This window comes from Meleagris gallopavo, chromosome 12 (assembly GCF_905368555.1).
Source record: "Meleagris gallopavo chromosome 12, MGAL_WU_HG_1.1, whole genome shotgun sequence".
Taxonomy (NCBI): Eukaryota; Metazoa; Chordata; class Aves; order Galliformes; family Phasianidae; genus Meleagris; species Meleagris gallopavo.
Window position 1 is genome coordinate 9,491,302 of NC_139415.1, and position 14,200 is coordinate 9,505,501.

The 14,200-nt window shown below is 41.7% G+C and overlaps 2 protein-coding genes and 2 long non-coding RNA genes across 7 annotated transcripts in view; 2 read left to right on the forward strand and 2 right to left on the reverse strand.

The window, feature by feature from the left end:
- Positions 1-1,211: 1,211 nt before the first annotated feature.
- Positions 1,212-5,026, reverse strand: LOC146543553 (uncharacterized). The gene is made up of 2 exons (XR_014885752.1): positions 4,772-5,026; positions 1,212-4,668 (listed from the first exon to the last, which is right to left on the reverse strand). It is a non-coding gene; the product is annotated as an uncharacterized LOC146543553 (long non-coding RNA).
- Positions 2,966-8,548, forward strand: CTXN2 (cortexin 2). Its single transcript, XM_085233546.1, has 2 exons — positions 2,966-3,421; positions 8,088-8,548. Exon 2 carries the CDS (start codon positions 8,142-8,144, stop codon positions 8,388-8,390), a length of 249 nt encoding a protein of 82 aa, XP_085089672.1. The 5' UTR covers positions 2,966-3,421; positions 8,088-8,141; the 3' UTR covers positions 8,391-8,548.
- The window catches only part of LOC104912828 (uncharacterized), a 51,647-nt gene continuing 42,479 nt past the window's right edge, over positions 5,033-14,200 (reverse strand). The window contains exons 8-10 of one of the 3 annotated variants that reach the window (XR_014885751.1): positions 9,169-9,273; positions 8,730-8,794; positions 5,033-5,209 (exon numbers count right to left, since the gene is read on the reverse strand). This is a non-coding gene — a long non-coding RNA (uncharacterized LOC104912828). Of the gene's footprint in view, positions 5,210-8,729; positions 8,795-9,168; positions 9,295-14,200 lie in introns of all 3 variants that reach the window. The other 2 variants (XR_014885750.1, XR_004161047.2) reach the window with 2 other exon arrangements.
- SLC12A1 (solute carrier family 12 member 1) overlaps positions 13,500-14,200 on the forward strand; it is a 43,277-nt gene continuing 42,576 nt past the window's right edge. For both annotated transcript variants that reach the window (XM_085233542.1, XM_085233543.1), the window contains exon 1: positions 13,500-13,910. In XM_085233542.1, the coding sequence (XP_085089668.1) occupies positions 13,500-13,910 (411 nt within the window). The remainder of the gene's footprint in view (positions 13,911-14,200) is intronic.

The following is a 14,200-nucleotide window of genomic DNA, read 5'->3' on the forward strand; positions in this document are numbered from 1 at the left end:
GTTCCTGCCAAAACACGTAGACTCCACTGAGGGGCTGAGTGCCCCTAACATACCCATCAGCTTTTCATAGCGAGGCAGGAAGTACCTCCTGCACGTCTAAAGGGAACCCATCTCACCTAAGGCTTTAGAAGCCTCTGCACTCTCCTTGCTGGTCAGGGGCCTTCCCTGAACTCAGCGGAGGAGGGACCCAGCTAAGGACCCAGCCCCCCTCCTGGTCCACTCACACCAGGTGGCACTGTTGCTGCTCACTGTATGCACACCGTTCTACCTTCCGCAACACTAACACTCAACCTGCCTGTTCCCGAATCTCTACCCCTTCCTATTGGAGCTGTGAGCCCATTCAGATCTTTTACATAGGGAGATTGCTGTGTAGAATTGTTTTTCTATCTCATTCTTGGCAGTACCCTACATATCTCCAGGACTGCAGACTGGACATGTAAGCAGCAGATGTAGTCGGTATCTGCTAAAAGCATGGCTTTTGGATGAAACAAACAAGCAAACAAATGGAAAAACCACCATAGTAGAACAAAGGTGTGTATCCTTTTAAAACATTAAGAACCCTGGAATAAATTACGTAAAATATTTTCCATCTGCAATTCTGTTCAATGCGTGCATTTATATATAATCATTTTTCAATGCCCTCCCCCAACTCTATTACTGCTTTTATCTCCCCCATATATTATTGTCTTCAGCTGATAAATGTTCTCTTGAGCTTGTTTACACTTGCTTAAATTTGCTTATGAGGGGAGTTGTGAATTGATGTGTTTTTAAGGATACTCTTCTGCACAATGCTCTTCAATGACTCTACCCCCCTCCCGTGAGCCCGTTTTGAATTTCTAGCCACTAAAGGGAGGATTTGTCTGTTTGTGAAGGAACACTCAGAAAGCTCTTTGAAGCTACAGGGAAAAGGTGCTACAACGGAGTTAGTTATCCTTCAAAATAGTTACATTTCATTTACGCACCTCTCAAATGATCCTTAAATACCAAAAAATCCTAACAGATAATAGCTCTAAGAGCTCCTTATTGCCTTTTCCTCCTTGGCACCCACTTGGCTTTAAGCGGCCAGCCTAAAATTAGTCAGTTCAATTTGTGGGGGCAATGTACCAAATCACCGATGATAACATCTCTCTTTCTGTTTGAGGGCTCTCCACTGAAAACACACTTGACACTCCCTAACATAAGGATCAAATCAACCTGAAATATGACTGAAGTCATTGATAACAGTTGTTATTTTATTGAATACACGGATGGGCGTGATAAAGAAGCAGAAAGAGAAAAGTAGCGAATGCTCCATTTGTCTCGGAATGCTCCATGGGCACATACATTGCTATCTCATTTGCCTTTTGTCTGGATCCTAATGAGAAAAAATTAGTGATCCTTAAGTGAAAGAAACGATGAAATACAGGAATAAATTAAGTTATTCCATTGTTTTTTTTCTATTTTAAAATGTATCAGCATGAACAAAAAAAAAAAAACGAGCAACAGCAACAAAAAAAGCGTTATTTGTCTGATGACAACTGGTGGCAGAAGGAGCCTCACTCTCTGTCTGTGGCTGCCAGCTTCTGTTCCCACTTTCATATCCACGAAAAGTGGATATTCAGCACAAACACAACTGAAAGCTCTTTTAAATTGAACAGTGAGTATCAGATTCCTAAAAATGAACACACGATTTCAACAACTTCTGCCATACAAGAGAAACAGTGACTTCACAGTCTAAAAAACAAACAAAAAAAAAAAAAAAAACCAAACACAAAATCTCTTATATTCACCTCTATAAGCATAATGACAGAAAAATACAATGCGTTTATGCGCAGGAAGATACTACAATTAAATCTTATCCAGGAGAAAAGACCTACTTACAGGAAGGTTCTCCAAATATAGCAATGCTCAATGATTATCAGGAAAAAAATGGATACCTGCCACTCTCCCAAACCAGTTCTGCTAGGTTGGGATAGGGTGGACTGGGGCCTTGTGTCTTTGCCAATCCCCACATCCCAAATCATAGCCATTCCTCTTTAGCAAGAGACCTTCATGGGCCCCAAGTTAATCAGGGACAAGGCTAAAAAAGAAATCTAGAGCTCATTAGGAACAGAAGAGGCTCCTTATATACATATTCTGAAAGCACAGTCATACCATTTGAAACGATCTATTTATAAGCTCTTCATGGGTCTTTAAATATGAGAGGCACTTCAAAAATTAGCTTGGCTTGTAATTTCAGCAACAGACACTGTTTACTAAATTACTGACACTGCAACATCAGATGATCAAACTAGCAATCATTAGTGAGCCCACGGCTAACCATCCATTTAACCACTGGTTCTACCAGAGGGACACGGCGTGCTCTGAGACTGCCCAGTGCTAAACTGCAGACACAACAGTGCAATCAGCCATTAAAATGCCTGGTAACACAAAACTTTTTTCCCAGCGTGTATTAGGATAAAAGGGACTTAACCTCTTGTAGCGTTGTTGCATGCAGTAAGAAATACGTGGGGTTTTCAAATTATTTTCTGCAGAACAAATTCTTCCAACAGCTCTAGAGCAGCCTTCAACAAATCTTTGTGCCTGGTGCTAAATACAGCGCCGTCTCACCGGCCCACGTGCACCTTTCCAGGGCATCCAAATACCGAATCACTATCATTTAAAAACAGATTTGCTGTTTATTAGTGCAATACACAGATCCAGCTTTGGGAAAAGAAATCCTCTTTCCTTATCCACCTTAAACACCTGCTGCCGTCGCAATCCGAAGCCTCTTTAATATACAATCAGCATCAGCTAAACGCAGCTAATGAAAGGCTATAAAGCGAGAGCCAGGCTGCAGCCCCAGCCGTATGTCGCCACATGTTCCGCACTTTACTCGTTATTACCGCCGAAACTGCAGGGAGGGACCAAGCCCTCGCCGCAGGACGCGGCCGCGGCGGGTGGAAGCGGCGTTCGGCCCCCGCGCACCGCGACTCGGCGGCGCTGCTCGCCGCCCGCCCGGGCTCCACAGGTCGCGGGGCTCCCGGCTGCTGCGGCACCGCAGCCTGAGCGCGGGGAGGGCCGCCCCCGCAGGGCGCCGCTTACCGATGCGCCGCACGTAGTGTTTTGCAGGAAGTTTCCACGCTCCCCGGTTTAATCCGCGCGAGGGGGGTTGGAGGGGAGCGCCAACGGGCCGAACAGCGATGGAAGGGGGCGGGCGGCGAGGAGGAGGCGGCGGCGGCGGCCGCGTTTAATTTTTTAACGAGGGCGGCTCGAGCGGCTCCCGGCGGGGTCGCGGCGCCGGGCGGCGAGGGGAAACGCGGCCGAGCCGCCCCCGCCGCCCGGGACCCCGCGCAGCCCCAGCGCTCGGAGCCGTGCCAGACGTCGGGGCTCCCACCTGGGCTTCGGCCGGCCGGGCCCGAAGCTCCGCCGTCCGCCACCATGGGCAACGCGGAGGAGACGGGTCTGTAGCGCTGGCGGTTCGGCGGGGCCGGGCGGGGCGGCGGGGCTGGGGCTGTGCCGTAGGGGCCGTGCCGGCGGCGGCCGAGAGCCCCGGGGTGCGGGCGGCGCCCTGGGGGAACGCGGAGCCGGAGAAAGTAGGAGCTGCACATGCAGCGGCGGGGCAACGATTGCTCGGCGGGTGCTCGGTGTCCTAAGGTTCTCGTAGCCTGCATGCCCCCAGGGAAAACAGGTAGCGGTTTTCCACATTCGCAAGTTAAGGGTGGCACCGATGAACGTTTTATTTTCTTGCCTCCGTTATCCGGACCTTGACCGCATATACATGAATTCACAGCACAGTGCATAGCGCAGGGTCTTTTGTTCCTTGGAGACTCCGGGCTTGTCTATCTACTAAGGATAAAATCTCATTTCTGCAATTCATTGCTTGCCTGGAGGCTGCAAATGTCACTGCCCAGCTGCTTCTCTGCAGGGGAATGCAGTTTATGTGGAAAAGTGTCGTTTCTACCCTGAATTACATGCTGCAAAAACACTGCATGTCGGGGGGTGCTTTGCTACATTCACACAACAGTTAAATGTGCTCCATTTGCTGGGCATTGGTGCCCCGGCCTTCCCACCTTACACCTACCTGTCTGCTGCCTTAGAAACCTCACCCTGAGAAAGCAGTTTTCTCCCCAGCAATGTACGGAACCCAGGCATGCAGAGTGTGCATGAACATGACAGGTTGGTTGTGTGCTCAGAGCTGCTTCTGCAGCATTTCTGGCCATGTGTTGTTAATTCAGTTTAGACCCCTTGGAAAATTCCAAATTCATGCTGATCTCTATTTCATTTGGTCGTCTTCGCTGATAATCTTCTTACCCTATCACCTCCTATGCCCAATTCCTGTAACAGCACTCCTGAAATTCAGTTTCTTTGACCAAATAGTTGAGTACAAATATGACGCTTCTGAAACTCCCAGAAGATGCCGGTTTCTGTCCCTAAGCACACAAACACCTTTTCAAGTTATGTTCGCTGTTACTCAGAAACGTAAACCTTGGACTGAAACTATTTGAAGTGCCTTTAGAATGACCAGCGTCAGCAGCTGGACCTGCAGTACATCCTAAGGGAGAACAGATGGCAACTAATTTAGTGAATTCTGTAAGACGCTCTAGTTTATGAACTGAGTTTTCAGGACCTGAGGCTTAATCCTGCCAAGGGGATGAATGCTTCCAGTTTGAGCAGCTGTCAAAGGTACTCCTTTACACTATTGAGCCACTACAAAACAAAAACAAAACCAAAAAATCACCAACCAAACCAGAACCCCAAAGGGGTTCTGTGGGAAAAAGGCTGAAACTCAAAACATAAGGGAAATTCTCACTTTTCTCAGGATAGTCCAGAATTATTTAATCTTCTCAGTATCCTTCAAAACATGAGGATCTGAAAAAGATGACCAAAGAGCAGGGACTGGGAATCTCAATCCACACCAAACACTGGCGGAGTTGGTCTGGAGATCCACTAGACTAGTAAGAGTTTCAACAGTTTTCTTCCAGCTGACTATCCGTGCGTAATGCCATGGTACTGCTGTTCATCCCGCACAGGTACAGCCAGCATCCCCAGCTCACAACTCCATTCCCCTTACCTTAGTGGTCTCTGTGCCAAGCTATTTTCCTCATTGCTATTTTCTCTCAGACTCACTGTTCCAGTCTCACAAGGGCCTCCTCCAATGGCCTTTCTACTCACAGCAAGATGTTAAGGAGCCTTTCTTTATGCCAGTGTTTTTATGTGGGCAGTAAATCAAAAGATGAGTAGTCTTCACCTATAAAAAAGTCAGGAGACATCAGTCTGAAACCAGACCCTACAAAATGACTCTGCAGATTCTAACTGATTTAATGCCTGTCCCCATCACATTGCCCTAGAGGTTATCTTCAAGAATTTTTGGATGCAGGCCATGTTAGTTAGCATGCACAGTCTTCTGACTCATGATTTGACACTTACTCTGCAGCAACTGAAAGGATAACTGACTAACTGGGAAAGGACATCTAACCTGTATGCAGCACTAAAGTGTGAAAACAATGGAAGTGCACTCAAGGTCAATTTGGTACCACAGTTTTGGGGATATGTAATTAGAGCAGAATGTTCTGCGAACTTTAAAGCTTCAATTACAAGTTATGAAATTCAGGACAGGGGAAAGAAGCACACAAAGCCGTGTATTGGAGTTTCCCAGATTTCATTTCCCCAGGAAGAAAATACCCAATGTTTTCTCATGCAGCCATTTCAGACAAACTCTTGCCAAATAAGACTAAGATAACCGCTCCATGTTTCAGTGTCAGTCAAACCTTGCAGAGACTTGTACCATAATGTCTGATAAACAAACAAATCCAACTAATTTAAGTGCATATCCTGCAAAATTAGTGTGACATTTCCCAGGACTCAACTCCAATGTAGGGCTCCCCATGGGAGATTTTTTCTATGTATCTTTCAAGATAGCAATGCTCTGGTGGGTTTTTTCATTTCTTTTTGGTTGTGGTGTTGTTTTGTTTGTTTTGGGTTATTTGGTTTGGGGGGAGGTGTGAGCTCTGTCTTTCTCAGGTAGCATCTAAATTTCATTTTCCCACACAAGCCTTTCATTTAGTTTTTATAATCCAGTGTCCTAGGATTTCTGGAAGGATAACTTTTCTTGACTGGCTCTTGTTCAAATCAACTGACTTCTGACACCAATTTGTGATATTTTTTCTGCACAAGGTCAGACTTACAGAAAAACTGGAAGGATAAACAATGAAAACCTGTGCAGCATGTGGTATTATATTTCCAGAAAGTAAATATTGATTACTGTTGACATTACTTTTCTTGTAGGCTATATCCAGATCTTTTCTCCAACTTAACAGGAATTAAAACAGTGTTGACCCAAAGGGCAGAATGTCATTCAAAAGAAGGATCACATACAGCTCTATAGAATAGATGGTTGTTATGCTCTAGAAAATGTATTCAGAAAGTAATAGAAAATCACACTATTAAATACCTACTATGTTGAGGGTTAATGCATAAAGAGAAGAAGAAAGAGTTGTGTCCCATCTTTTCATCTTTGTTTTAAAATGTTCATTCTTTAGGATGACATATACAAAAATCCCACCAATTTCTGAAGTAAGAAAGGAGACAGACAACATAAAAGTTTTGCCTGTTTCTATATTGTCAGGAATACTAAATCTTATTTTTACTTCTGTTGTTATTAACTCTAGACTTAGTCGAGATATGGCTATAGTGCAGCACCGAGTAGAGATACTGGAGCTCTCTTTGAACTGGCTAGGGCAGGTACCAGTATCAGTGTAGTCATGGCAGCACAGAGCTTCGAGTGGCCTAATTACTCTGCCAAGAAATAAATGGATGCCTGGAAATCCCTGGGGAAGGAGGTGGTTGAATGTTAACAAAAGAGTTTTCCCCTGAGGCATGTTAGTTAAATAGGTGTTAAAAAGAGCCAAAAAACCCCAAGCTCTAGCCTTAGAATAAAAATGCCTTTGTCCTTTGGTAGATATGATGTCCCAAACCTTCCAATCTTTCTGCTGCTTACTGAGATGTAAGAGAGAGGGGATTTCAGTATCTGAGAGAAAACCTAAAATAAAGCAAAACAACTTCCCCTTCTTTCTCCCCTCCCCCCAACTTAAATCTATACATCAGATTACCTTAAAACTATAAAAACAAAAATCTTTCATTCTGGAAATGTGTATTCTGGAAATACACAAAACTCTCCTGGTGGTGATGGCAGGGTGGGTCAATCCCCTGAGCTCAGCACATTCTGATCTGATCTTGAAATGTCTGTGAAAATGTTGAGACTAAGGAGAATAAATAAATGAGAGTAAGACTTGGGGGGGGAATTTGCATAATTTCTTCTTCCACTAATCTTTCCTCACGCACGAGAGAACATTGTGATCTGTGTGTTTTTTTTTCTGTTACATGAAGATGTACATACCGTATGCCCATATATGAGCTATGTATACTGTGGGCACATGGCTGCAACATCACTACAGTGGCTCAAAGGGTTAATTCAAACATATGTTTCAACAGTGTATGCTCCTAGGCAGGCTTGGATCACATACTGAGTGGTACCCACTGCATGGACACGTGTAGAGAAAGGTAAAGGGCAGTTCTACCAATATATTCACTTCCAATTCTTGCACAGCTCAAAATGGAGCCCAAGACTAGAATTGCACACACCATTTTATTTTGCAAGTCATATCTATTTATTTAGATTTCTAAGCTAAATTACATGACCAAAATTCATATTACTTGGCTGAAATTCCCTTTGAGATCAATATGAGTTTAAGAACTAGTTTAAGGACTGAGGTGAAGCCATTCCAGAAAATGTATTAATTTATCCAGGTGGATACCTTGTGAGTATTGTCTAATTAAAATCTGCAGGCTTATGCCCAGTCTGACAAAATGCTGTTTGCAACAGCCATGTGTGAGATTACTCTGTTGAGGAGATAGAACGCCAGAAAATTGTGAGTCTGCTGTTAGTAAGTGGATGGTAAGTAGGAGCTAAAAGTTTCAATATTATCACACTAACTTAAATGTGAAAAAAAAAAAAAAAAACAGGACACTACAAAAATCCAAGCTGTTTTTGATTTCAAACTGTTCGTATGCTACAGAGCTCGGGCATATACACCCCATTTAGTAACTGATTTCACTTTTCTATGCAGGCAAAGAAGCAGCAGAGGTGAAAATCCCACAGAGTCACCAAGATGTGATGTCCAATGATGAGCAGTAATTACTGCAGCAACAGTTCAGCCAGCATGAGCGTCAGTGAAATGTCTGCCTTCCCTCTGACTTTGGAGCAAAAAACTGGTTTCGCCTTTGTGGGGATTTTGTGTGTTTTCTTAGGACTTCTAATTATCAGATGCTTCAAAATCTTGCTAGACCCCTATAGTAGTATGCCTTCTTCAACGTGGGAAGATGAAGTTGAGGGGTTGGATAAAGGGACCTTTGAATACGCTCTTGCATGAAAAGTCATATGATATCCTGCCTTAAATTTGATGTTGATTTCATTTTGGAAACCAACTGTTAGTACATTTGTTACACATGCATACATACATTTTAGAGATGTGTTGGTATCTGTGGCATTCATTTTGTTAAATAAATGTTTGTTGCAAACACAGAAGTAGCCCATTTGTATGTGTCTATGTTGCTAAGCTGAGAGGAACATCAACTCAATTCTTGCCTCTCAAGAAGAGAATGTGCTGTACCAATTACTGTTTGTAAGGAACCCGTACTTTGCAACTCCTGTGTGAAACATTTAAGTGGTCTCCTACAAACAATGCATACTTCTATTTCCTCCCACTCACCTGATGGTACGTCTTGATGGAACAGGTCTTCCTTCAATTCTACAGCAGTGGAAAGACAAACCGAACTAGTGGAAAGGAAACAAACATCATTAAGGATATTTTGTATTCTACACATGCAGTATTTCAAAGTACATTACCTATTCAAAAGTCCAGTAGGAATTAAGAACGCCACAGTTCCACTCTCCCAATGTCAGGGAGTTAAAACCTTAAGGTGAAAGAGACCAAGTAAACATTATGCAACTAACTTGATAATCCTACTGAACTGGTCAAGGCATGTCAATTTTTACTTTCCTTGGGTACAGAAGATGAGTCAGTTTAAACTGGAACTTCACCTGTTGTACTATTAACTGCAATCTGTTCTGTCTGGTTAATAGCTCCCAGTAGTAATTAGACCAATTGTCAAGGCCAACAGAGAGACACTCACACTGCACATACTCACTTGTGCCCAGGGTCCAAGAGCTACATGGAAATCTTTGTACCTCCCAGCTCCTCTCCTCAGCTGTTTCTTCTCATTGTGTTCCTACATCCGTGCACAGTGTATGATCTTGAGTGTCAAATGGGAAAACTGGTCACAGGAAATCATTATCAAGACAGAAGAACTGACAGTGAAAGTTGAGACTAAAACCACAAGGTCACCCTCAAATACACAGCTGTTTAGCAAGTATGATAGTACTTGACAGAAATTCAATTTCACTTTTAAGAAAGTTGTCAACAAAATTTTAAGCACTGCCACTTTTGCTAAACAGCTCTGTTTGCAACAAGAAGACAGAAACCAGTTACAGGGATTGGTTTCTTTTGCACATAATACACATGCAAAATACATGTTGTTCCTTTTGCTGTGTATACTAGGCAGTGGCAGCCAGTGAAACAGTGAACCTCAAATGCCATTTGGAACATGAAATATCAGACTGCACAGGGAAGGACACAATCTCTGTCTGAAGAATGATAGGTACAGACAACACTCATCTGCACTGGCTTATCTAAATTATAAATAACTGTATGAATGTAAGAGCTTTAAAACTGCTTCAGTCTGCCAAAGAAAAAAGTGCCAGACTCTCAGAGTCTGTATTCAGCATATTGCATTTATCCTAGTTAATTTAACCACAAAACCAAAGGCAGATACTGATACGCCGTTTCACATGATCTGTTCTTGCTAGATAGGATCATCCACTGCAGAGACCCAACACTGTCATTCTTTTTACGTACACCTAATCAGCAAAGCTGAGCCCTGTGCTGTCAGGTTAGCATGCTGAAGGTACTTAAGTTATCTGGGATAAATATAGTTCAGTTATCTCTAAACTACATGGCAAGTACAGCAAACATACCTGAGGAACCCCACTACTTACTGACTTCTTCTGTTTTTGACCCTAATCTGTTGCTGAAAGCAATTACCAAATTCCCTCATGATTAAAAACTTTGCAATTTCTTTCTTGCCTTCCCTGTATCCATGAAAAACATCACAGTCAACCATCCCAGAAGAAATGCACAAAACCTAATTTTTCAAAGGCTTTCCTTAAGTATACAGAGTAAAACTTTGAACAGAGTTAGGAGCAATTAGCTCAAAACCACACGTGGGACAAGGAAACCCACCAGTGTCTCTTAAAGAGCACAGGAGGGATCCCACTGGCTTCACCGAACCTCTTCTGCATAAGTGCACTCTGAGCATTTTATAAATTCTTGTTCTCTGCACTACAACATATGCATGACTGAAAAATAAGATCATGATCTGTGCACAGCATCAGACATAGCGGGGAGGGAAATGGAGATAACAGAAGTATTTTTGGGCCCCCTTGGCAATTTTGCAATACCATAAAGCCAGTAATTGTAATGGATAGGTACATTTGCTGGTTAATAGTTAACAAGCTAGAATGCTTCTCTAAATCACCATCTAGAAATGTTTTGAAAGTAAGGGATTGGACAGTTTATTCAATATATTAAGCAGAAGAAAAATCTGACCAATAAGGCACAGTCTGGAATACTTAAAAGTGAGGGACATGCTATAAGCATGAATAAAAGAGGCAGCTTGTCCTTCCCTAAAAACACAAGGTTGAGTTAAATTATCCTGAATAAGGTAAATTTGATAATTTTTGAATAATGATAGAATATTAAATGCAGAATTAATGGCAAGTAACAGTTGAGAGACTCCTGGAAATACACTGTGAAAGAAATCAAGTATTATTTTCAAGAACAACAGAAAGGTAAGAAGTTTTATTTTCCTAGCCAAACAGTAACATTATGGAAATAAGACAGTGATATTACAGTTATTTTACTTGGTAGCAAAAGTCTCACTGCTATCAAAGAATCGTGATTTCACTCAGTCATGGGGACAGAAACAAACTTAATTTCAGTGACTTAGTGACAAAAGATTCATTTTCACTCTTTCATGCCTGAAGATGAAACACTTTCTTACAATTATAAAAGGTTGAAGGAAGCAGAATACTATGATGAGAAATGTGTAATAATGGTAATAATAATAATGCAGATCATCCAAAACCAGAAGAAGTGAAAGGAATGAAATAAATGTAATGTGTTGCTGTGAAGCTTACAAAATGTTAAGCAGGAAAACAGAAATATGAGAGGGTTGTAAAGTGCTTTCATTTCAGGGAGGTTACAGCAGATTATCATTTATAGCTGATGGAAGAAGGGAGGAAATATGCCTTAGCTGTACCTCACACTGAAGTTGGAGGACATCTGATTATCTGCTCTTCGAATTATAGTTTTGATACACGATTTTAGACAAAAATAAGCATTGCCAAGGTCTAAATATCAACACAGTGTTTTATCTTGCAGTGCCAGAGCCAAATGCATTTCACAAAATCATAGAAAATTTTAAGTTGGAAGCAATATCTTGAGGGTGCCTAGTCCAACCTCTTGCTGAAAGTATAAAATTCTAAAAGAATTATTCTAATGGGCTTGTTTACCCAGATTTTCAGTTCACATATTATTTTTTATAGATGTATTTTGTTTTTAGACCTTTCTGCTATTATGCAAACTTGCAAATTTTCAATATCTAAATAGGCTTTTAGTCAGTTTTAGTCAGAACAGAGCGAAACTGTTAGACCCAGACTCCTATTGAGTTATACAGGTCAATACAATCACACTCCTGCATCTCCTTTGAAAAATAATTAAAAACATATGCATTGTCATTGCTTTCTATATAATCTTGGTTTCTCAAAAACAACAGGTCAGATGCATGCCACTCTAGGGCCATGTAGGCCATCCCACAAGTTGCTGCAGTGATACTTAACCCACTAAAGGCCTTAAATATTAGTACCCCTTTTGTTCTTGGGGTTTTTGTTTATTTGTTTGCTTGTTTTTGAGGGATCTGCATGGAAAAGTGGAGGTGGGAAGCAGATAGCGCAGGTTTTATATGTTACAGGCTGCCATTCAGAGGGACTTAGACAGGCTAGGCAAATAAGCCAACAGGAATCTTCTAACATTCAACAAGGACAAATGCAAGTCCTGCACCTGGGACAGAAAATCTCCTGCATTGTAGGGGATGGGGCCTCACTGGCAGGTAGCAGCACTGCAGGCAGTGACTGGCGAGCCTGCACAGTCAGCAACACGCCTTGGGAGCAATGAAAGCAGTGTCCTGAGCTGTTTTAACAGGACCATAGCTGGTAGACCAAGCAAAGTGATCATTCCCCTCTTTTACACACTCATCAATCTGCACCTGAAAGCCAGCTTCTAAGTTTGTCTACCTGTCCCCATGTAGGAGAGAACCTAGAAAAAACCTGCATGCATCACCTGGGGAGCTTCTAGCATAGTCAGGGGCAGGAACATAAACAAACTGGGCTTGTTTAACCAGAAGAAAACGTATTAAGGGAAGCTATGCAGCCCCCAGTACCTATGGGGAGGTTACTGACAAGGCACACCCAGGCTCTTCCTGAAGAACACAGCAGGAGAGAGATGATGGTTGTGAAATAAGCACAGCACAGCAGGTTCTAACTGGGTACACATGAAAAATCACGACAGGACAAGTGTGTATTAGAATACCTGCCATCATCAGTTCTGGAATTTATCTTTGCAGGTCAGAATTGAGAGACTTGACTGACGACAGCACTAAGAGGCCTGATTTACATTCAGTGTTCAATCTGCTTTGAGCAGGATACTGGAGTAAATAAAACTCCTAAACTCCTAATCTATGGGATTCTATGACTTGCTACAGTTTCTATCAAACTTTCTTAAAGGGTGTCTTGAGTGTACAAGTGCAAAACAGTAAAATTCTATGAACCTTTCAATGCTAAGCCTACTGTTAATATTTCTCAATAATTAATATTTCACTATAGATTCATATTTCATCTATTTAGTTTGGCAAACCCAGTGCTATTTTTGGATATGGTTCGGCTGTTGATCTATTCTTTCATATGTCATTAATTTTACTTACATAAAAAATAAATGAATTGCAGTGTATTAATTCTCTGCTTATAAACTGTTGCCAGACTGGAATGGTTGAAATTTGAAGTCTGACTTTTGTAACTAATTTCAAAAAGCGTGTTTGATTCAAGCCTTTTAGGTCAATGTACTTATAGACTGTGGGAGAATTATGATGTCATATGTAAGTGGAACATAAACAGTAGATGGATTTCATGTTTTTAATGGCAGAACCACAGAGGACAAATTTAGGAAGATTGCTTAGGAAGCTAATTACTTTGAGAACAACGACTTCATCTGTAACAGCACTGGCCCTTTATTGCAGCTAGAAGAGTGGTACCTGCAGCCACAGAAGATCAGAAGACTCAGTGACCTAAGTCTGTCTCATTCCTGAAGATGTCAATGAATAATTCTCCAAATGTATTCTTGGATCCAAATGCAAATCGGTTTCAAGTTAACATAATTAATGAAAGCCATGACAGCAATGAAGCATCCCAAGAGGACATGGGCTCTGACCCACCACATTATGAAGAAACATCTTTTACTGAGGAAGCACACAACAGACTGAGAATCAGTTACAGACCAGGAAAAAGAGAATTATACGACAATTTCCTTCAAAATGGGGAGAAAACAGAAGCCAGTTTACATCCCTGTGATACTCACCATAAAATGTATTATCTACAAACTTTTGGCCATAACACCATGGATCCAGTTCCTAAAATTGATTATTATCGAAACACTGGCAGCGTCAGTGGGAATAAGCTCAACAGACCAAGCTTATTAGAAATTCATGAACAACTGGCAAAGGTAAGTGAAAAGGAAACTTTTGATTTTTCTCTGTTCCATTTTCCAGGCTGTTAATTCTGTTTATTAATATGAAAAGGTCCTTAAATTTGTGGATCTTGTCCAAGACAAAAGTACAACTAATCACCATATTTCCTATGGTAGCTGCAGTATGTTTTCTGTCCTATAACCTGCTTAAAGCAAATATTTTTATTAAATGCAGATAGCAATGAACTTGATTAGCAGAAAATCATAGCTTAATCTTCTCTAAAAATGTAAAACTACCATATTTCTTCTGTTTCACTTAAGATGGC

What these genes read in the sequence shown, in the direction of transcription:
- CTXN2 (XM_085233546.1), top strand. Translation starts at nt 8,142, where the DNA reads ATGATGAGCAGTAATTACTGCAGCAACAGTTCAGCCAGCATGAGCGTC.